Source organism: Phocoena sinus, chromosome 4 (assembly GCF_008692025.1).
Source record: "Phocoena sinus isolate mPhoSin1 chromosome 4, mPhoSin1.pri, whole genome shotgun sequence".
Taxonomy (NCBI): Eukaryota; Metazoa; Chordata; class Mammalia; order Artiodactyla; family Phocoenidae; genus Phocoena; species Phocoena sinus.
In genome coordinates this window covers 36,720,430-36,745,131 of record NC_045766.1, presented here as the reverse complement: position 1 = coordinate 36,745,131, position 24,702 = coordinate 36,720,430, and the positions used below count along the sequence as shown (strand labels likewise).

Here is a 24,702-nt window from a genome sequence, read left to right as displayed (position 1 = left end):
AGTCTAGTAATAGGGCTTCCCTGGTGGTGCAGTGGTTGAGAATCTGCCTGCTAACGCAGGGGCACGGGTTTGAGCCCTGGTCTGGGAGGATCCCACATGCCGCGGAGCAACTAGGCCCGTGAGCCACAACTACTGAGCCTGCATGTCTGGAGCCTGTGCTCCGCAACAAGAGAGGCCGTGATAGTGAGAGGCCCGTGCACCGCGATGAAGAGTCGCCCCTGCTTGCCACAACTAGAGAAAGCCCTCGCACAGAAACGAAGACCCAACACAGCAAAAATAAATAAGTTAATTAATAAACTCCTACCCCCAACATCTTAAAAAAAAAAAAAAAGTCTAGTAATAGAAAATGGAAACCTGGCTGCCCTGGGTTTTAAGAAATTCTGCTTTAAATGAAAGAAGTAGTCACTTGAATCTTGACAGTAACCTTTATTCCCTAGAAATTTAAGGTTCCAGACAGGAAATTACAACTGTAGAACTCATTCACTTTAAGAAGGCAGAAGGCAGAAGGTGTCTCTTTAGATTAATGTGTTAGACCACATCAAGCTCACTTGGGAGAAAGGTGGATGTATCTTTCCATGGTGCCCAATGCAAAGCCAGATGTTCGTATTTTTCAGAAAACAAATATATTTCCAATGTTAAGTCATATGAAAGCCTCTACTTAAAAGTGCTTCAATATTCTAAATTATATGTCTGTCTAATTCTTGGGTTTGAATTATTATTTATGAGAATTAATAGTAATAACAAATAACCATACAAGTTAAATAACAGCAGTAAGTATGTTAATAAAAAGTATTCAAAACTTTTTAATGGCAAATGAATTCAATCCCTTTCACTATTTTCTGGATTCAAAGATTAGAGAATATGGCCACCCTGTGGTATAATGAGATGAGCTGATTTAATGCTCACAGACGAGTGAGCATAGTGCCTTACTGTGTTAAATACAGATTTTGAAATTGAGAATCTGAATCAAATTCTCATTCAGTTCTACCTTTAAAATAAACTGATCTTGGTGTAATACTGCAAGTTACTGTTTTATATTTAAGTGATTGAGAACTACTTTCAGGGGGAATAATGATACTCTAATATTTCCTTCATAATTCTAAGAACTTATCTAAGTATTCTGTTTCACAAGCCTCAAAAGAAAACCAGTATTGTCGAATTTTCTTTTGGGAATCAGATATCCAAATATATATCATTATGAGATTAAAATGTAAGGTTATTCAATGACTTGCCAATGATCAAAATGAAAGTATTTCTACTGGATTTTTTTTTTTTAAATAACAAATCTCTAGTTCTTTTCAGGCTCAGAAATTTGGGTGATGATATAAGCTATTTATGAATATTGGCTGAATATAGATTTCCTTTAATTCACTAGTTTTCCTGGAGAGTTACAGATTCACAGTCAATAGGCAAAGAAGTAGAATTGAGTGCACTGGAAGCTGAGACGTTGAATGGGTCCACACGATGTGGGCAGCGGTGGTCTCAGATTAGGCATAAGGGAACCGAGTATGGCGAGCCAATTTCCATCTAACACTAACGCACAGCTCTTAGAGGTGGAATATGCCGGGGGCAATGGCACCACTGTGAGCAGTGATTCTCATACTTTAACATGTATATGAACCACCTGAGGGTCTCATTAAAATCTGATTTCATGGGCTTCCCTGGTGGCGCAGTGGTTGAGAGTCCGCCTGCCGATGCAGGGGACACGGGTTCGTGCCCCGGTCCGGGAAGATCCCACATGCCGCGGAGCGGCTGGGCCCGTGAGCCATGGCCGCTGAGCCTGCGCGTCCGGAGCCTGTGCTGCGCAACGGGAGAGGCCACGACAGTGAGAGGCCCGCGTACCGCAAAAAAAAAAAAAAAAAAAAAAAAAAAAAAATCTGATTTCATGCAGCAGGTTTGGGTGTGAGGCCTGATATTCTGCATTTCTAACAAGCTCCCAGGAGACACTGATCCTGCTGAAGCACTTTGAGTAGCAAAAATTTAGAGCACTGATACTGTTCTTCCAGTGTAGAAATGAGATGTGTGGCCAAGAGTTGGAGGCCCAGGCTCTCTTGTCAAGTCAGCTGTTAAGCAACTGTAAGAATGGAAAACTATTCAACATTTAAGGGACCTATTATCTCCTTCTGTAAAATTACAGGTCTGGACCAGAGGATGTGTCAGGTCCCTTCAGAACTATAAAATTTAAGGACTTTAAGATAATCCTTATTTTTATTTTGGCTGCGATCTTCTGTATTTTCCCTCATAAATGGTAAGCAAAAATCGGAAAGAAGTTTATTGCATTGTATCACTCCCAAAGCTCACCACTGAGTTGTGCTTTGCATTCTTTGAGCCAAGATGATAGCTATTTTTAACGTCAATTTCCACATTCTTCTCTCATAATTCTTAGAACACTATTCAGATTTGTAGTTTGCTTTAAGGAGAATTCTTATGAATACTGAATCTGTGGGTTAGTTATCTGTTGCCCAAATGAAAAAGTAGTTCCTATGATTTCACATTTTCAGAGAAGCTATAATATTCTTAAATAAAGGGTGATCCTTTAATTGGAACCAGTTTCATACATTGCACCCCTGCTAAGTGGCAATGGCTGGTAATGGTTTCAAAGTGCATTTAACAGGGAACTAATTCCTTCTCTTCTCTGAATAGAATTTGAGTCAGCTGCTTCCTGTTTATTCCCAGTATCAGCCTCTTTATTCAGAACTTCATTAACTCTTGTTTGGACTACTTAACAAATCTACCGATTGGTGTTCCACTTCCAGCCTTTTCACTCTATAATTATTCCAATACAGCCCTGCCAGAGCTATGTTCCCAAATTTCAACAAAGTGCATGCCACTTCTAAGTCAAAATCCTGCTATGGGCTCTTATTCAACACCTCCAAGCTCTGGGGTCAACCTACCTTTCTCAGGTTCCCACTACTTCCCTTCACCAAGTATTTTCTACATATCTATGACTCTGTTTATACATGTCCTCTACCTGGTATACCTTCTTCTATAAAACCCTCCTCCATTCTTCAAGACCTATTGTAAATTCCAATTCTTGCTTAAAGTGTTCCCTGATTCTTCCATCAAAAACTTGAACTCATATAACACCTTGTTTTTGATTCTCTTCCCAACACCTGCTGCCCTATATTATAATCTCTGCATACACTTCCTCACTGCCCTCTATTATACAATTCTTGGGCATCTGTAGTACATCTTAATTATTGTTGTAACTTTCACAGTGCTTTTCCAATTCTCCATATCTGTTGAAGAAATGAGTGAATATATAATATAGCCTAAGTATTAAGGCTATATTATGAGGGTAAGGGGTTTTTAGTACATTTTTTACTCACTTAATGGATATAAACCTTATACTAGATAAATGCTAGAGCAGAGAGAAAACTTTCAATTTTCTGGATCATGGTAAATATTGCCATAGGATAAGTGTGTTTCAGATTCAACTATTGTTAAAATTTTTTATCTGTTAATTCAGAATATACCAAGATGATATAATTTATATTTCAGATTCTAAAGATGCAACACAATTACACTGGCCTTACAATTTATTATGACACAGGGTTAATATTTTCAAAAGAAAAAGTAGAATTTCTTCCTTAAGATACCACAGACACTGCCTTAGGAATGCTTCCATTATTGTTTATCATGGTTTGGGATCATTAAAGGTGCCCTGCGCAAGTTACAGTATACACTAATTATTATCTTAAAACATGAAAGTAAAAAAATCTATAATTGCTGTGGGATTTGTGAACTTTGGACACACACCAAATTGATTTCCCGTGCTCAATAAGAGTCAACATGATGGTTCGGAATTTTCAGCTACAGAGAATTAACCCTTTTAGGGTACTAGGTTGATCTATAAGTGCAATATTATAATCATCATAAGAACTTTCAAAGATAAAGCTTGAGAAAACTTGTTGCATAATCAAAAAGAAATTGGCTATAATCTGTAATATTACAAAAACTTTTAGACTAATAGAACATTAAAAGATCTTAGCTAACATAATTTTCAATATTAATTTCTCTTCCAGTCAATTCTATTGCCAGAAAATATAACTTTTAAGTAGTTCTGACTAACTATAGTCATTTATTTCAATAAACTTTTATAAAATAGTGCTGAGAAATCTGTTAACTATAGAAAAATTCCCCCATCTTTGTCTACCAATCTAAGTTTAAGAAAAGAAACAAATAGTATTATAATTTCCTAAGGAATATTTTCTATGCTATTCTTTTCTTTTGACACCTATAAATTCTTCCACTGAAGTCATGGAAAATGTATGTCTTATAGGGAAATTAAAACTATGAGACTTAATATCCATTATATGCATTTGAGAGCCCTATTTTGCCATAATATTCACTGGTTTCTTAACATTCCTGATATTCTTTCATGCCAGGAGTTAATCAGTGCAAAAATCAAGGAAAGTTTGAATGTGTTCTTAACCCTCAGGTTACATACTCTAATGCTATTCTCTTTTCTAGGTGTCTTTCTTCAAAAGATATAAGCACACAACCTAGACTGCTTCAGATGGTCTAGGTTGAAATAAACTTAAATATTGTCTCTATGTTTATCCATGGAATTACCTCTCTGACATACGTGTGGAATATAATACAGCCTGACTGCAGATCATGATTCTATTCTCAGAGTGCCTATTTACCAAATTACTCATTGTAAAGTAAGAGTGTAACAACAAACTGAGAAACCAGGTTTTGCATGGATGGTCTGTATGTCACTTTTGAAAAGCTTATGGGTGACGTTCTTTACAAATTTAAATATGTTCATAATTTAGAAAAAAATGTATCCCCATGGTTCCTGAAGAGAGAACTGCAATTGCAAGACTGTGGAAAAGCACGTATAATATGACAACAAAGACTGTTGCCCAAAATATTCTCCTATGTTTTTACTAGAGTTTCCACTAGCTTTTGCCATCCACCTTATGTCATGAGTATTTGTAATCTGAACATGCAAACACCAGATCAAAAACACTGAGGTCGTGGTTGAGAGTCCGCCTGCCGATGCAGGGGACACGGGTTCGTTCCCCGGTCTGGGAAGATCCCACATGCCGCGGAGCGGCTGGGCCCGTGAGCCATGGCCGCTGAGCCTGCGCGTCCAGAGCCTGTGCTCTGCAACGGGAGAGGCCACAACAGTGAGAGGCCCGCGTAAAGAAAAAAAAAAAAAAAAAAAAAAAACACTGAGGTCTGGTGGAGTAGTCTCCAGAGTGTGGCATGAGTACTGCTGGCATTATACAAGATAATTTTAGGGGGTATGTTAACAACATTTTGTATTTTAATAGATACATATTTATCTTAAAGTATATTAAACTCATTACTTTATAATTATTCCTCCTTGGGTCAAGCTTCCTTTTTATATAAATTTAAGTTTAAAAATTGAGTGCATTTAAAGAAAATATTAGGTAACCACAGTGTAGGTGCTTCTGACAAAAGTCATGATGGAGGTTTGGGACTCTCTGGTAAGCGCAAAAGTGAGGTGGAAAGGTTGGGTTCGGGTAGTAGTGGTTCTGGTTCTAGCTCAGTCACTAACTAGCTGTCCCACCTTAGCCAAGTTAGACTTCTTTGAGCATCTATTCCTTATTTGTAAAGAGACTGTTTCTCTTTCCCTCTAAGAAGCCGGCCGAGGCCGCTTGTACAGCCACGGCCAAGATTAAGGCCTGAGACCTTGGAGGCAAGGAGGAGCTGCTGAAACAACTGGAGGACCTGAAGGTGGCGCTGTCTCAGCAGCGCGTCGCTAAAGTGACAAGAGGCGCGGCTTCTAAACTCTCCAAGGTCAGAGGTGTTAGCAAATCCATCGCCCATGTTCTCACCGTCATCAACCAGGAGAACCTCAGGAAATTATATAAGGGAGAGAAGTATAAACCCCTGGAACTGTGCCATGTGACGCCGTATGAACAAACCCAAAGGGAACCTGAAGGCCAAGAGGCAGCTGCGGAAGGAGCCACACCCACCATGGAGTGCGCGATCAAGGCCTGAGCATCCAGGCGTCAATAAAACACGAACAAACTGGCAAAAAAAAAAGAGAGAGATTGTTGGGGTTGGCCTCTAAGATCCACTCCAGCACCACCATTAGATGACGTTATGTTCTCCTGTCAAATGCATTATAAGTACGTCAATCTCTGAAAAACAAAAGCAAGCATTGTTAAGACTTTATACACGATGGGCTCACTTAAACTAGTCAGGGAAGATAGTGGTGCTAATGTGGAATTTTTTGAGGTTAAAACACCCTAGGTTAGATCAATCCTTTGAAAGATTGGATATAAACTTGATTTTGATTAGTAACTTTACTTTTTTTGCACATGGAAGGGATTCCAAGTACCTTTGGATTCTCTCATCTATATGGTGGCCAAATAGCAGAATTTTAAGTGCCATATTTCACACGTGTTAGTATCATTCTAATCTGGGAGTAAGAAGCCTGGATATCTATGATGCAGGCAGATGAAGGATTTGAGTAAAATCAGTCATGGAAGAGAAATACACTGTTATTAGATGGATAAAATGATAAATAAATACTAGCGTAAGGTAAAGAGTTGTGTTTTAAGAAACAGGAGGAGCCTGAAGCTTTAAGATTACGTAAAATAGCTGGTCTGGTTTCTGGTTTTAATTTTTCACTCTGAAAATAGAAAACATTTTAACAAGATGCCTATTTTCAGGGGTAATGAATTTGAATCCCAAATTAGCACTACGTGCATCTACTAAACTGTCATGAATTAGTTCTCTACACAATGGCTCCAGAATACTAGTTAAAACAAAATCTGACCTGGAATACCAAAAAGCATTCAATGCAGAAAATCTCTACCAAGTAATATTTTCACAGCCAGGCTCCTTGTTATCGAAAATAATCTCTATAGTTTGAGAAATAAACCAATTTTTCTTGAATTGGAGTTTCTGTCCCTTTTTCTAGAGGGTCCCCAGACTGTCTTCCTAAAGATTACCTATCATTACTCCTGACCACACTTAAAAAGAAATTAGATTGGGCTTCCCTGGTGGCACAGTGGTTGAGAGTGCGCCTGCCGATGCAGGGGACACGGGTTCGTGCCCCGGTCTGGGAAGATCCCACATGCCGTGGAGCGGCTGGGCCTGTGAGCCATGGCCGCTGACCCTGCGCGTCCGGAGCCTCTGCTCCGCAACGGGAGAGGCCACACTAGTGAGAGGCCTGCGTACCGCAAAAAAAAAAAAAAAAAAAAAAAAAAAAAGAAATTAGATTAACCAGTTAGATTGTGAGGTGAAAAAGAGAAAGTTTTGATTATGAAGAACTTTGTGAATATTTGAATAAGCATTTTGAAAATTATCAAATTAAGGATTAAGTCCTTTTATTTTCTATTTGGAATACTAATTACATCTATTTAACCTATTCAGTTCAACAAACACCAACAAAACCAATAAAATCTATTATTATTATTTTGTGGAAGTAGATCTGCTTGTAATGGTGCAAAAAAGTAGAAAAGATGCTATGGGTGAAAAATTTTACCTATGATCTCTAAAAGGGCATATTCATAGAGCACATCGAAACACACAATACATAAATATAGAAATTGGCCCTCTGGAATACCAACAACTTCATTATCTGTTGCAGTTTCAAAGGGCTCTTGGAAAATGTGGTTTCACAATTCTTTAGCTTTTCCAACTGTCTTGTTAAAAATATCTGTAAGTATGCATTCTTAATCTGTGGTAGTAATTTGATCCTTTTCATCCTCGTACAGTGAGTTTCTGGACTCTGGGAAAGACAGGCATGCTGTGTGGAGCTGCTCCTGACTTTGGCTCCATCACTGCTGACTCAGTCTCCTCTGCAGAATGACAGCCAGTCTCTGCCGGGTCTCACTGACTGAAGACGGTCGACCCCGGGGAGGGTGTGGCTGGGGGAGGGTGGGCAAACCTGAGCTGCTGACCCTGCTGGGCTGAGTTGAGGCTGGGGAGGTGGTGGGTTTCGACACTCCGTGCAGGCTGGGGATTTTGATTCTCATTTCGGAGTTCAGTCTTGCGAGCCTCTTCTCTCCCTGACTGCTGCTAACTGCAACAGAGGAGCTTAGGCTGCCCTGGCTGAGGGAGCATGGTGATAGGGGTGACCGTCTGCCGAGCTTCCTGAGCTCCAGGAGCTGTTCTCTGGCTTGACTCAAAGCCTCCGTCAGTTCAAAGCGTTCTTCACACTCTCTACGCACTGTTTCCTGAAGAAAAGTGTTCTGCAATGAAAAAAAGGAAAGAAAAAGCAGCCCTAGCTTTAAACAGTGTACATATGGATAGTTACTGGCAATATAAATTGAGAACTGAACTGGAAATCAGAGGTCTGTGTTCTTTGACAGGGACAAATAAGTCAAAAATGCAAATGACCTGTAAAGCTGGAAAGAACTTTAAGAGAACATTTGGTTCAACCCTCACAGTTTGCAGAAGAAGAAACAAGAGTCAGGGTCACTCAGGTGATAGTGGTGGAGTTGGTGCTAGAACCCAGAATGCCCAATGCCTACTTCAGTGGGGTTTCAACTCCTCTGGGCCTGAGACAGTCTGTCCTGCACGTGTGACGTCTGTAGTTAATATCTGTAGTGCAATTAAGTATGTTGTTTTATTTATTTATTTATTTTAAACACATTTATTTATTAATTTATTAATTTTTTTGGCTGTGTTGGGTCTTCGTTGCTGTGCACGGGCTTTCTCTAGTTTTGGCAAGTGGGGGCTTGCAGAGCACGGGCTCTAGGCGCACGGGCTTCAGTAGTTGCAGCACGCGGGCTCAGTAGTTGTGGCTCGCAGGCTCTAGAGCACAGGCTCAGTAACTGTGGCACACAGCCTTAGTTGCTCTGCGGCATGTAGGATCTTCCCAGGCCAGGGCTCGAACCCATGTCTCCTGCATTGGCAAGCGGATTCTTAACCACTGTGCCACCAGGGAAGTCCCAAGTATGTTATTTTATAGTGAAGGGAAACTGCAGTACGTGACAGATAAAAATTGCTCGAATTATAAAATTGAAAGAATAAAATATATCAGCTCTAGCATTTAGATAATAAAATCAGTAATTTTATGTGATGCTTTCTCAGTAGAACTTAAATATACTGATGATCTGCTCTTTTGTAAGATATATATTGAAATAAAGAACAAAATCTGCTTTGAACTCCACTCGGCAATCATGTATCAAGTTACTAGAAGCTGTAGTGGATACAGTTCCTGCCCTCAAGAAGTCTGCAGCATCACAAGTTTGAGCAGAGCTACTTTTTATGTCCCCAACATTGGTTGGAGCCAAGGGTGGAAGCTATGAGGGTTAAGAGAAGGAAGCATTTTTTTAATAGCCAGAGCTGTCCAAGGATACTCTGAAGGGTTGAATCTCACTTGACTGGGAGGTTTTGGAGCAAATTTAAGCTTCAAGCATGTGACTAGACTAGAGATCATTGCAACTTCTTCAAATGATGAGACTCTACATTTCTAGTTGAAGAATGATAGCCATCTTTCATCTATGGAATTCATCAAAATTACTTCAAGCCCCGTGGTAAGAATTAGGTCTTGGATCTCCCTAATGTCCTGACATTCATGGCTGCAGGATGTCAAAAAAGAGATTGAAAAGTAAACACTTCAAAATGGTATCCAAATAAGTAAACACAATTCCAGTGATTGTGCTGTAGGATTCTTCAGCTGAAAATGACTTTCCATCAGGTTAGCTTGTTTGTAAAAACAGCCAAGGCATTCCCAAGTCTGAGGCTCAGTGGAAAGCATCCTCCTAAGGGCTTACTGACTAATCTGCTGTCAGTGGAACTAAATAACAAAGCATCAGGGAAAGTAGCATCTTCCTGTATTTGAGTTTCTTGTGATTACGGTCAGAACTCCATCCAATTCCAAATTTGGTAATTAAAGTTGCAGAATATGGAGCAATTTCACATTAACCGTTGTACACTAATATTCTATAAAATCAGTGGCATGTCTGGGTCAAACAAAGCCTCATCATTTACATATATTAGTAATAGACATATATGAGCCATATATTCACATTTTTTTTCAAATCATGGGGATTAATTACTTGCTTCCAGTTATTATTATTATTTTGGAGGAACAGGAGACCAAGGATGGTGTTTGTGGCTTTATCATCTGGTTCTCATTAACTCTTCCTGAAATACTTGTTAAAAAGGCAGGAGAGGGAGGGCTAGAGAAGAGGTTAATAAAGTGCCTTATTAGGCTCCATCTCATTTCTTGCTCCCAACAATTATATTTGACAAAGAAAGACACTGAAGATCACACTGGTATGTAACTTGCTGAGAGTAACCCAGCTTTGAAATGGTGGGGTCCCTGCCTGCCTCCAGAGCCTGGCTCCAAGCTGCCTAGGCCTAAATTAATTGTCTAATTATATCAAGCATGCAGGGGCCATTTTGTTCCAGAACACTGAAGCAATAAAAAACAGTAAGACATCACATCTGGTTTTTCCCAACTTTTCTAAACTTAAACTAAACTTTCTTTTAAAAGGAAAAAGCATCAATGCATTTTGTTCCCCACTAGTAAACAGGCAAAATGTATTGAAGTGATTAGATTTACAGGGCTTTGAATAAGTTAGTATAAAAACTCTCTTGATTAAGAAAGCCATGGGAGGGCTTCCCTGGTGGTGCAGTGGTTGAGAGTCCGCCTGCCGATGCAGGGGACACGGGTTCATGCCCCGGTCGAGGAAGATCCCACATGCCGCGGAGCGGCTGGGCCCATGAGCCATGGCCGCTGAGCCTGCACGTCTGGAGACTGTGCTCCGCAGTGGGAGAGGCCACAACAGTGAGAGACCCGCATAACGCAAAAAACAAACAAACAAACAAAAAAAGAAAGCCATGGGAAAGAGTTAACTTTATGTGAATATATAAAAGAAAAAAATTATAGAAGTTAACAATGCGGTCAATAAATGGGTGACATGAATAAAAGATACACAAATATGGAAGGATAAAATGATGGGTGATGTGATGACAACGGCTCTCATTAAAAGAAAAATAAAATTCAATCCATTTACTAAAATTAAATTCAGGGACTTCCCTGGTGGCCCAGTGGTTAAGAATCTGCCTGCCAATGCAGGGGACATGGGTTTGAACCCTAGTCCAGGAAGATCCCCCATGTCACGGAGCAACTAAGCCCATGTGCCACAACTACTGAGCCTGTGCTCTAGAGCCCGTGAGCCACAACTACTGAGCCCACGTGCCTAGAACCCATGTTCTGCAACAAGAGAAGCTACCGCAATGAGAAGTACTCGCACCGCAACAAAGAGTAGCTAGCCCCTGCTCACCGCAACTAGAGAAAGCCCGCGCGCAGCAACAAAGACCCAACGCAGCCACAAATAAATAAATAAATAAATAAATAAATAAATTCAAGTCTCAAAGGAAAGGAGTAGTGCCCTATGGAAAACATCCATAAAGCAAGTCATTTAAAAGCTATTTGGGGCAAGTGACACTACACTGAAGGAGGAAATGGAAAGGTGGAGCAAACCCAGAGATGTCCCCATAACAAGTACAGTGGGAGCACCCATTCTACCTGTCAACTCCAAATTGAATTTTGGAAGAGCTGCTGACCATCTTGGTCTGGGGCCCACTGCTCTGGAACTCATCCTTCTTCAAGGCTATTAGTTTCCAGAACAAAGGACAAATTCTCTCTTTTCTCTTATTCCCCAAACCAGGAGAACCTCTAAACTGAGAACAGGATCCAAAGATAGGACTTCTATTTTTATCTTTGTCATAAACACTATGAAATCTCAGATGAGTCTTACAATATCTGTATATCCTTTGCCACCATTACTTCTTCCTTTAAAATTTGGATTATAACTCAGTTTTGTACAACATGTAGTTCAGGTGTTAGAATTTATTCAATCATGGAATAAACAAATGGAAATAGAACACATCCAGTTTAGGGGACTGCTGTTTCAGAGGTGGAGTGTGTGTGACAAGGCATGACAAGAGCACACGTAGATGTGGCCAGAGTCAAGGAGACACATTAGTGGAAAACTCCATCATATGTGGAAAAGAATCATTCACTCATGGTTAGATCGCTTTCAGCAATTTAGGCAAAATGTTTGTCTTTTGGGGTTGTTGATCTTTTTGTAAGGTTGTGTTGCTGCAGAATTTTAATATGTGTTTTCACTGAACAACACAGGAAAATGTCTAAGATGGAATATGTTCAGTAAGACTGAAAATCATGGGCAAACATGAGTATAATCAGTGAAGCTATAGCATTCTAAATGTTTTAGGTAAAAGTATCTTGGTCATATTTTAGGATGGTAAAATAGTGTTATCACTGGATTGCAACTAGACTGTAAGTCAAAATGGAAAGGGAGGCATGAGTCAGGTGAAGAGGGACAGTGAGTGCAAATTCCTGGCAGTGAGAGAGGGAGAGTCACATCTCGGGATGACACATGGCTTAGTGTGACTCAAGGGCAGAGTGCAGAATGGGAGGAGAGACCAGGACTGAGGCAGGCAGGAATAAGCAGGATCAGATCAAGGACGACTTTCACAACCTGCAAATATTAGAGTTTTAACTTAATTCTGAGGGCCATATGGAGTCATTGAAAGGTTTATTTCAAGCAGGGGGCTGGCATTGTCAAATCTGCAACAAAGGAATATTGCTTTGCCAGCTCAGTAGAAAGTAGCCCTGAGTGGGCAGGATGGGAGGCAGGGAGGATAGGAGGCCAGTTTTCATGGAGGAGGTTCCTATCCCAAGGGCCCCTTGGTTCGGGTGGTCTAGGAGAGGGGGAGCTAGCATTCCTGGGTCCTTAACCTCTGCCAATTGGTTGAGAGCATTATCTATAGCTATGTCTACAACATTTTCAGATGAAGGCCACTTTGAATGGACTTAAAATATGGCTTAATGGCACTCCCACGGGGAAAGTAAATTTCAAAATGAAAATATAAATGAGCTCACCATCTGTTTGAAATTTCTAATATTAAAAAATGGCCAGTTTCCCCCACTCTTTGCAATGTAAGAGTGGTTTATTTTTATGTTTGTTTTCATTTTTATCCTTAGAGACAGCTGGATTGCTTTCAATTCCAAAAACAGTGGAAGAAGCGAGAGCAGGCTTTACTGGGTAACTTGATCATTCTGAAGGTGAGAATTCCATTTGTGATGGCCATCAGCTGTATTTGGCATAATTTGGGGGGAACATGCCAGGAAGGCAAGTCCTCAGTGAAAAAGAAGCACAGATGGGTGTCTTTGTTCATGCTTTATTACACCCAGTTAGGTCTGAACCAGTCATGCGTTGATCAGATTACAGTTTCCACCAACCCAAACTAGATCTATCCTAGGCTGGCTGACTGGGTGGGGAGCTGAGGCGAAAGGAGACTGTGGAAAAGGTGTGGAAACCAGAAAGATGAGTAGGAGTTAGCACGTGCCCAAACTTCCATTTAAGGCTTCTGTTCAACGAATCTGATCAGCCCCAAACACTGCAGAAAAACAGTGGAAATGGCCCTTTGGAAAGGCATGAAGGAGAATCTGAATAAATTTTCAGGAAAGAAGCAAAACGGATGTCAGGCAGGTTGTTCTTAAAATTGTATTTCTGTGCTTGCAAACATAATGGACACTGTGAAATAACTATGGCAGACTTCAAACCAGAAGTAGAAACAGAGGGCAATACTCCCTTGGACTGATAGGCTTCAAGAGCGGATTTTCAGGATGGAGGGGAAGAGCCCATGAAAACACAGTGTTCAGAATTTACTTTCTAAGTCAGTAAGCCAATTTTAATTGAGACTTAATTAGTATTAATTAACTACAACAAAAAACAATTTCTCCGTATTTTTTCCTCATTCTGTCAAATTTCTGTCATCCATACTCTGCATCAGGGCTGACTCTCCAATACGTGAAAGACAGTCTTGCCTAGATCTGCCTCTCCATGACTGGAGATCCTCAGTCTGAGCCCTCTACCCCTGCCAACCAACCCTAGGAACAGCCCCTCCACACCTACACCCCATCCTGTCCTGTTCCCTGTGGAGCCAGAAGTTAGAGAACCTCCCATTTACCCCTTTACTCTTTGGAAAAGACTCAGATGTTCTCTTTACTCAGGTCCAAACTGAGAGCTACTCATTTTTTAATTTACTAACTTTGGTTTCTCATAAATGGAGTTACCAGAGAAATGTGTAGCATTTCCTCTATATCAAATAAATACAGAAATACAGTAAATGTATATCTTAAAACTAGGCAAATCCCTCTTGCAGAAAAGCTATTTATGTTTTCAGATGTATGTATTCCTAAATTTTAATTAGACCCATCCTTACCAGATGTATTAGTAAACTTTCCTAAATAAATAGGTTTTTTTAAAAATAGGCTTTACATTTGGAAAATATTCAGAACACCAAAAAATTTAAAAGTCATCCATAATCCCCCCAATTTAAAAAAGCTATAAGAAGTGAAACCTCTGCCCATCTCTTCTTATCCCCCGCTGGTGACCACTGTAAATAGTTCGGGGAAAATTCTCCCTTCACTTTTTCCTGACATTTCTCTATGTATGTGATCCTATAGAGAAACATATATACTCCCCTTTTTTGTTTTTTAAACAAAAACAGATCCAGGATGCCAAGAGATGGTCAGGTGAACCAACAGAAACAGCAAAAACAGCTGTTGTAAAGAAAGAAAGCAAATACACATCTACAATGCATTAGCCACAATTCTGACATCCAAAAAGCTCAGTAAAGAAAAATGTGTCTAACTTGTAACATTTGGTAATAAAATCTGACTGGACTGATAGTCTTGTTATTTCACTCAGTGGGGCCATTCCTGTGTTTCACTGCAGAAATATTAATGTCACTGCATGGAAGAGGCTACTCTAGATCTCCAGGGGCATGTGCATTTTGTTAACTTTCTAAAATTCAAAGTTGAATTCCAAAACCTATCTGAAATCAAAGTTCTTATACAGGAGATTGTGAGCCTAAGTTGCATGCTCCTTTCCTTAGACACTTTCTTTCCTTACAGTCCTTGTTGGTCTCCTCTTTTCCTCCTACCTCACTAGCTATTCCCTCTCTGTCACCATGGCCTAGTCTCCTCCTCCTCCCAGCCTCTCAGAGTTGAAGAGTTCTCCACCCTCTTCTTTGTTACCTCATGCCCTGGGTGATCTCATTCAGCCCCAAGGCATAAGTATCAGCTACAGGTGGACGTCTCCGAAATCAGCATTTCTAGTCAGCCTTCCCCTGAACATACCGCCCATTCAACACCTCCATTTGGATATCTAACATACATATTAAGGTTAACATGTCCCAAATCAAATTCTTGACATTCCTCCCCAGTTGTATTCCTTGACCAGTGTTTCCCATCTCAGTAAATGGCACTTTCACTCTCAGTTGTTGAGATTCCAAACTCTGGAGTTATCCTTGACCCTTCCTAGTCTTTCATATGATCCAACCCATCTCCAACTTCTGTTGCCTCCATCTAGGAAATATATACCAAATCTGGCCACTTGTCACCTCCTTTACCACGATGACCATCAATGCTTTTCTAGACCTTTTCAAGGACCTTGTAATAGGTCTTTCTGCTTTCATTTTTGCCTCCCCCCGCCACCTTGCCACCTATTTTCCACAAAGCAGTCAGAGTTATTCTCTAAAAATAAGTCAGATCATGTCACTCACTTGTTCAAAATTCCCAGGTAGCTTTTCATCACACTTAGAAAAAAATCCAAAGTCTTTACTGCCTTCAAAGACTCCACATGAATTGGCCCCTCCAACCTTGCTTTCTACCACATCCTCCTTGCTTACTAAGCACCAGCAATGCTTGCTGACTTCCTTGTGGTTTCTTGAAGGTTCCCAGGATGTTCCTAGCCACAGGGCCTTTACACTTCCTGTTCGCTCTGCCTGGAATGTTCTTTTCCTCACTTCAGGTCTGCTTGAATATTATCTCCTCAGAGAGTCCTCTGACTGCCCCATCTAATACAGCACATCTCCCTCAGAAAGTATGCTTTTACCCAAATTAATACTTCTTCTTAGCATCTATTAAAAAACAACTATTGGGGCTTCCCTGGTGGCGCAGTGGTTGAGAGTCCGCCTGCCGATGCAGGGGACACAGGTTCGTGCCCCGGTCCGGGAAGATCCCACATGCCGTGGAGCGGCTGGGCCCGTGAGCCATGGCCGCTGAGCCTGTGCGTCTGGAGCCTGTGCTCCGCAATGGGAGAGGCCACAACAGTGAGAGGCCCGTGTACCGCAAAAACAAGAAAACAACTATTTACATGTTAAATGAGTGCATAAACAACTGCATTAGACCTATAATGAAAAAGGATATATATGTATATTATATATATATACATATATATGTATATATATATAAAACTGAATCACTTTGCTGTACACCAGAAACTAACACAACATTGTAAATCAACTCTACTTCAATAAAAAAGTAAGATTAAAAAAAACAAAAACAGCCACATTAGGCACACAGATGTATACCCAAGCTTGCCTCTGGGATTCTGTGGGTTCATGGAGGAGCTCTCCTTTTGTTCAGACTTGAAGAATAAACAGAAGTGTGTCAGGCACCTGTTACTGAAATTTAAGCTAGAATCTGCTTTGTCTTAATTTTTAAATTTCTCATAATCTTAAAACATATCTCATTAAGCTTCGTATTCTGTTGTTTATTTGCTTTACTTATAACTTTCCTGGTTTTTCTTCTATAACCTTGTCCTTTATCCTTTCCTCTGCTGCCCTCTCTATCAGGTCCTCTTTATAATTTACTCCTTTCCATGATTTTAAATTATTTTTTTAAATTAAGGTAATATATTATGCATAGTTAAGAATTAAAATACTATCAAATTATAATGAAATAAAGTATTCCTTCACACTTACAAGTTCTGCCTCCCAGGAACAACCATTTTCAGGTTTTTAAGCTGTTTCTTATGATATTTGTCTCCATAGTCCTAAATAATATCATTATACAGCTATCTCATAGTTTTCAGTTTTGAAGTCGTTATCTACTGATTTCATAGAACGAAAGACAAGGATTTAACTTCCTATTTCAACTCGTAACAGTTGTTTCTCTTCCCCCCATTAGGAGATGTTTCTGCTCCTTTGGGAGAAGCTTCTATCACAATTTTATTGGAAAATCTTCCCAATTTCTATAGCAATTTTCAGTCAAATCTATATCACACCTTATATGATTATAGTATATGAATATTATGTACATCTTAGCCATGCAGTGTACTATGATTACATTTTCTTTCTTGCAAAGTTTCCTTCTAGAGTTTATTATTATCCCGTTACTTATCTGCTTAATTTTCTAGGTGTTGATAACTAATTTTTCACCAAACCTACTTACAGGTGTGTAAATATCCTCTCAACATGTTCAAGCACTCCACGTAATCTATCAGTTCTCTTTTTTATCAGAGACATGCTTCTAAAAACCCTCCATTCTTCGGCAGAACTCAACCTGGCTATTCTCTAAATCTGTTGCACTGCTGTCATCCTTGGATTTCTTCCCACCATCATCCTGGGGAATCCCTCTACCTCTCTCCTGTGCTGGAACACTCATTTCCTGTTTCCTGTGTCTTCTCCCTTCTTAGTTTACTCCCTCTTTGTGGTGTCGTATATCTTCTAACAGCTTCCTGAGAAAGGCTGCAAGGGAAGTACCGTTTTTGAGAACTTTAATGTCTGAAAATATCCTTGACACTTGCATTTAATTGATGATTTAGCAGGATATAGAATCCTAGGTTGGAAAAAATTTTCCTTCAGAATTTGGAAGCCATTGGCTTCTAGTTTCTACTGCTGTTGTAAAGATGCCATTTTGATTTCTAATCCCTTTTAAGTGACCCCTCTTTTTTTCCTGAACGCTTTTAAGTACTTACGTTTGTCCTTAAGGTAATGACATTTCATGATGTGTTTGCTTTGCCATCCACCATGCTGAGTGGACCCTTTCAATATAGAAATGCCCTTCAGTACTTCGAAAAATTATTGGATTAGTTCCTGGATAGTTTTCTCCCTTCCATTTTCTCTGTTCTCTCTTTCTGGAACTCCTATTAATGAGGTATTAGACATCCTGGCTTGATCTTCTAATTTTCTTTTCTTCTCTCCATCTCTTTGCCTTTTCCTTCTACTTTCTGGGTAATTTCTTCATCTTTATCATCTAAGCCAAATATTAAATTTTTTATTTCAGTTCTTGTATTTTAATACTCATACCTGTTCTTTTTTTTTTTTAATAGCCTCTGTTCATGTTTCATGGATACAATATCTTCTCTTTTCTCTCTAAGGATATTAATTGTGCTCCTTTTTGAAGCTCACTTTTGCTTCCCACATTGTTTTATATCTGTCTCCTATGAGTTCTTTTTTTGCTTATTTGTTTGATCCTGACTTCTGCCTTTCATGTTAGAGGTGCTCCTCAAATGGTTGGGGATTCTTGGCTTTTTGGGCTTAAAAATGAGTCTTCAAAATGTTACTGGAAGCTCTGTGTGCCTGCATAAGGGCTTATTTACCGGTATATGTCTCAGTGGGTAGATTGGACATGGATATAACTTTTACTTAAGAATATACAAACAGCTCACGCAGCTCAATATCAGAAAAACAAACAACCCAATCAAAAAATGGGTGGAAGACCTAAACAGACATTTCTCCAAAGAAGACATACAGATGGCCAAGAGGCACATGAAAAGATGCTCAACATCACTAATTATTAAAGAAATGCAAATTAAAACTACAATGAGGTATCACCTCACACTGGTCAGAATGTGCGTCATCAAAAAATCTACAAACAATAAATGCTGGAGAGGGTGTGGAGAAAAGGGACCCCTCTTGCACTGTTGGTGGGAATGTAAATTGATACAACCACTATTGAGAACAGTATGGAGGTTCCTTTAAAAACTACAAATAGAACTACCATATGACCCAGCAATCCCACTTCTGGGCATATACCCAGAGAAAACCATAATTCAAAAAGACACATGCACCCCAATGTTCACTGCAGCACTATTTACAATAGCCAGGACATAGAAGCAACCTAAATGTCCATCAACAGAGGAATGGATAAGGAAGATATGGTGTATGCATACAATGGAATATTACTCAGCCATTAAAAGGAATGAAATTGGGTCATTTGTAGAGATGTGGATGGACCTAGAGACTGTCATATGGAGTGAAGTATGTCAGAAAGAGAAAAACAAATATAGTATATTAATGCATATTATGTGGAATCTAGAAAAATAGTATAGATGACCTTATTTGCAAAACAGAAATAAAGACACAGATGTACAGAACAAACGTATGGATGCCAAGGGGGATGGTGGGGTGGGATGAATTGGGAGATGGGGATTGACATATATACACTATTGATAACTATGTATAAAATAGATAACTAATGAGAACATACTGTATAGCCCAGGGAACCCTACTCAGAGCTCTGTGGTGACCTATTAAATGGGAAGAAAATCTGAAAAAGAGGGAATGTATGTATATGTATAGCTGATTCACTTTGCTGTACAGTAGAAACTAACATAACATTGAAAAGCAACTATACTCCAATAAAAAAAAAAAACCTTTTAATTAAAAGACCCCAATTGTCAGTATCCAGAGGTCTTTTCTTTTGAGCTAGCTCATTTCGCCACAGAAGGCTCCTCCAATTTCCTGGATATTGATAGATAAGCCTGGTTGTCTGTGTTTTGGAAAGTGAGTGGGTTTTAGGGACTGGGAGGTCTCACCCTATAATACACAGACCTTCAGTCCAGCTCTTGCCTTATCCCATATTCTGCTGTTGTGTATCCTCAAGACCAAAGCCTCCTGCATTCAGTTTTTCTAGAGTGTAAACCTTTGGTATCCTGCCAGGATGGCAGGTGGGGGCCGCTTGGGGGTTAGACAGGGCATCTAAGCATCCATTTGCTCCTTTTACAATAATTCAAACAGCGCTGTTTTCAGATCCACTCTTCTCTCCCTCTTTCAGAGGTATCTGGTGTCCTCAATTCCTGAGCCTTTCCAGTGTCATGTCACGTGATTGGGTTTGCTCCTTTTAGGATTCCGCATACTCCCACACTCTCCACAGGCATTAGGTTTCAATAGCCGTAGCCTGCTGATTACCTCTCATCCATACCTTACTTTCCATTTTCCAAAATTTAGTCAACGTCTTTTTCATCTAGTGTCACCTCCTTTCTTGTTCTTTTTTCCTTATGGATTTATTCACTTTTTATTAACTTACTGTCATTTTAGTGGTGTTTGGCATGGAAGCAGAGATAAACATATGCATTCAATTCTCCATGTTTAACCAAGAGCAATCCCTCCTATTTTTGAATCTTCCATTTTCATCAAATAGCTGCAGGAAGTAGTAGAATTTAAAACTTCTGCCCCTTATGTTTTCCTTATCTATAATTTTAAGATAACAAAAGTATTGAACTCTCTGTACTGGCTTTCCTTTGATAGTTGTACATGAACTGTTTTTTCAGATTTACCACGTTCTTCCTCTGGATCACAAGGCCCCTAACATCGGGGCCACACTGTCTTGATAGGACTCATACAGAGCTAGTAGGAAGGAAAACTGGCAGCAAGAAGCATGTGATCTATTTTAACCTGACTTTAAATGATAATGTCCTATTCTCTAACATATTATGTTTCTTTTCTGACTTGCTACTTTTTTTTTTTAATGTTCCAATTTTTATGTCTGTGTCTTCGCCCTATATAGAATTTCGGGAGCCCCTTTTCACATTTACATTTCCCATACAGTTCTACTTCCCATTTTCTTTCTTCTTATTGACCTGCACCTTTTGTTGCCTCACCTTCTTGACCCTTGTCTCTGTGGCAGCTCTCCACTAATCCCTGCTCCATGCAGGAATGTCCATTTTGCCCTTTAGAGGCTATGGCTTTCCTCCTATCCTTGAGAACTTTCTTTATACAATTAAAAACAAAGTTCTATCCATTCTCTGGCCTCTTGAATGAGAGCAGGGCTTTCCTCCCCTTAATTAGCTTCCTTATTAGACTATTAATTTATCTTCTTTTTAATGGGAATTTGTTCTCCACTTAAATGAAGCTTTTTTTTTCTCCAGAACCTGAGAAATTTCAAGTGTCTGGAATGCATGGTCACAAAAAAGTAGTGCTTTTCACTTTACCTGTTAACAACCTTGATTCTTTCTGGCTCATAACTCCTATCACTTTTATTAGCTCATTTCCTATTTTTATAAGAATATTCTGGACTTTAGCATTCTTAACCAGAGAAGCAGCCTTAATTATTTACTCTTACAGTTCAGTTGTAATTATTTAACTTCTAATGGAAAGTCTGCCCTCAGGCATGTCCTTAGGTAACTACTTTTGTGCTGATCTCTTTCTATTCCCCAATAATGATCCATGATCATTTAAATACCAACTCAGTGTCTTGTATCTCTCAAAAGTCCACATTTAAAAAAATAAAACTTTATCTCTAAGTGGCTTCCTTTTACAACAAGCAGGAAGAACTCCAAATGTAGCTCCTTTTGTGTGAAAAAGATATTTGCTCTCCACTTTTAGCCTAGCTTTTCTTGCCAAAATTACCTCCAGAGGCCCTGAGATTGGCAGCCTCTAAGATGGCTCCCAGTTATCCCTGCCCTCCTGCTACACAGCCTTGTGCAATCCCTTTGTGTTGAGTGTGGGCTGGACTTGTTGTTTCATCTCTAATGAACAGAATGCAGCAAAAGCAGTGGGATGCCACTTCTGAGATTAGGTTACAAAAAGACTGTGGCTTCTAGCTTGGGCACCTTCTCTTGCATGCTCTCATTCTCACTCGCTTGTTTTGAGGGAAGCTAGCTGCCACGTTGTAGGCTCTTCTTTGGAGAGGTTCATGTTGGAAGGAACTGAGTGGGGACCTCTGACGAACAGCCAGCATTGAACTGAGGCTCTCAGCCCAACAGCCTTGAGGAAATAAATCCTGCTGACAACTACATAAGTAAGCTTGGAAGCCAACGCTCCCCCAGTTGAGCCTTTAGATGAGACTGCAGCCCCTGACAACCTAACACCAACCTCATGAGAGGCCTTGAGCCAGAGGCATCCAGCTAAGCCCCACATTCAGATCCCTGACACTCAGAAACTATGAGATAATAAATGTTGTTTGAAGTACTGATTTTGATGACAATTTGTTATGCAACAATAGAAAACTAATGCAAGTCCTTATGGCCAATTTTTTAGCTTTTAGTCTGTGATTTTTATATGAGAAGTTTCTTTTTAGGCCATTCCTTCCTCTGGATGTCAATTTAATTGCTCACATAATATTTTCTGTAAATTCCTCTTTGAAAGCAGGGAATGGCAGTTGCCAGTCTTGTTCATAATTGCATATTGATGATTAGCACAGTGCCTGGCACTTGAATAGTTGCCTATTATATATTTACTGGATTTGACCCTTCAGTCTTTTTCTACATGTCCTAGTTTATAAGTTACTCGCCACTTTCCATATTGCCATTTCTTTTGGGGATTTAGGAGTTAGAAAACCTGCTGGTCTAGTAACTTTGAGTTTTTTCTCCTTTAATCTGCTGTCCCTCCTCCTCTTGAACTTCAACACTGCTGTCTCATTTGAAGCATCACCTCTCTCCTTCTCCAGCAGAGCTGAATCCATGTGTGCTCACTCTTGCCACTCCTGCCTGGACTGGTGGAGCAGCTCCCTTTTTCAAGGGAGGCTGTGCTGCTGTGTTCCAACAGGAGACACTCAATCACGTAACACCCTAACCATCTGGTGGAGTAAGCACTAGTGTGCTTGTTGTTATTCTAAAAGTGAGAGAGAGAGAGAGAGACAGTGTGTGTGTGTGTGTGTGTGTGTCCTGGAGATGTTGAGTGCCAAGCCTGAGGTCACTTTGAAATTTGGAAGCAGAATAACTAAAATTCTGGTATCCTAAAAGAGGAAGTATAGAGATTCATGGAGATGAAGTTTGGAGAGTCAAATCTTGGAGATTCATATTTGAATCTTCGCTCCACCATGTTGTGTGACCTTACAAATTATTCAAATATCTTGAGTCAGTTCCTCATCTGTAACATGGAAATAATTCCTACTCTATAGGGTTTTAGGCATTATTCTTGATCCAGTATTCTGTTAATTCTACATTTTAACTTAAAATTTCTTTGCAATAGGTTCACTTCATAATTATAATGATAGCATAGACTTTTAATTTGGGTTGATAATTTAAATACAGGAAGAAAACATGGTATGTTTGTTAACGATCAATATTACTACTAGCACTTTCCTTTTATTCTTTTATTAAGATGCCAATAAAACCCCCCAAAAATTACTCATCACTAACATTCAGAATCTTCCTCCATTTGCCTTTATTTGCTATACTGTCATAAATGGGATCAAATATTCTAATGTGACAATATTCTAATTCTTGGCTATTGGAAAGTTGCCCCACTGTCTTAATAAGTTTGGGCTGCTATAACAAAATACAAGAGGCTGTGTAGTTCAAACAACAAACATTATTTCTCACAGTTTGCGAGGCTGGGAAGCTCAAGAACAAGGTGCCAGCAGATTTGGTGTCTGGTGAGGGCTCGCTTCCTGATTCAAGATGGCCATCCTCTTGCTGTGTCTTCACATGGTGGAAGGGGAGAGGAAGTTTTCTTTCATAAGGGCACTAACCCCATTCAGGAAATTAGTTCATCTCTCAAGATGTAATCACCTCCCACAGACCCACCTCCACATATTATCACGCTGGGGATTAGGTTTCAACATATGAATTTGGGGGGACACACACACATTCATTCCATAGCATCCACCATTTCTAAACTGTTCAGCAGTTTAGAAATAAGATTTTCTTAGGAAAAAAATTTCAAATCGAAATAAGTCTACTCCGGTTTAAATAAAAACACTGCTGAAATAATCATGCATACATAGGAAAGAAGACCACTACATGTAAATTATCTTATAACTTTAGATTGACAGAAAAATAAAACCCTAAAGAACAATTGTTCTTAAAATATATTGTCCAAAATATTAACTTAAGCAGCAAGTACTCTAAAAGTTCCTTTGGCAAAGATTTAATGTCACAACAAATAAGACATAAATTTATAAAGATTTCTAATCTTAGAGGTTTTAAATGGTCATTTGCAACACAGTAGAACTGGCTCAGGAAACCTTAGAGATTATGTAGTTAAATGTATTATTCATTTTACAGAAAAGGAAGCCAGGTCCAGAGAGGTTAAGTGCCTGCCTAGTTAAGGACAGAGCCAGGATATGACCCCAGATCTCTGATTAATAGTCCAGGACTCTTTGCATGACACCAAGCTACCTTTCCTGTTTTGTTTGTTGAAAGAACATGCACTCTTTCACTAATTGCAATGGTACCATCACCTGCTTCTTACCTCTTCCTGGGACTGGTTGAATTGCTGTATCAGTTGTGCTTGTGCCAGCATTACTCTTTCCAGTTCATCTGACTTCTGTTTCATTTCCTTCCTCAAGTCCTCTGAAACTGAATCATTACTGTCAATTTCCTTCTTCAAGCGTGATTCAAATTCTGCAACCAAATTTTTAAGGTTTTCGATTTCTTTCTCCTTTAACTCAGATTCTTCAGTATATTGAATATGGGATTCATGGAGCTTTTCTTCAAGAGCAGCCACTTTCAGCCTTAGATCTTTAGTAGAGCCTTCAATTAAGTCAGATATCTGTAAGATAAATCTTGCATTAGTTTGTGGGTGATAGTCTCTAGGTATCCACAGAATTCTCGTGGTTTTAAGAGGCTTGTTCTAAATAACTGGTGTTCTGATCTGATGAAAACAAATCCTATGACATATATAGGGCTTCAAGATTTTAAAAGTTAAGACTAAAATTTTATTTTTACCAACTAAAATGGAATTGCATTAATCACTTGGGCATACTTG

At 39.5% G+C, this 24,702-nt stretch overlaps 1 protein-coding gene across 1 annotated transcript in view; it reads right to left on the bottom strand.

The window, feature by feature from the left end:
• Nucleotides 1-7,319: 7,319 nt before the first annotated feature.
• The window catches only part of LEKR1 (leucine, glutamate and lysine rich 1), a 270,909-nt gene continuing 253,526 nt past the window's right edge, over nucleotides 7,320-24,702 (bottom strand). Inside the window, exons 13-14 of the mRNA XM_032630652.1 lie at nucleotides 24,187-24,486; nucleotides 7,320-8,183 (exon numbers count right to left, since the gene is read on the bottom strand). Coding sequence (XP_032486543.1) covers nucleotides 7,770-8,183; nucleotides 24,187-24,486 — 714 coding nt within the window. The 3' untranslated portion in view covers nucleotides 7,320-7,769. The remainder of the gene's footprint in view (nucleotides 8,184-24,186; nucleotides 24,487-24,702) is intronic.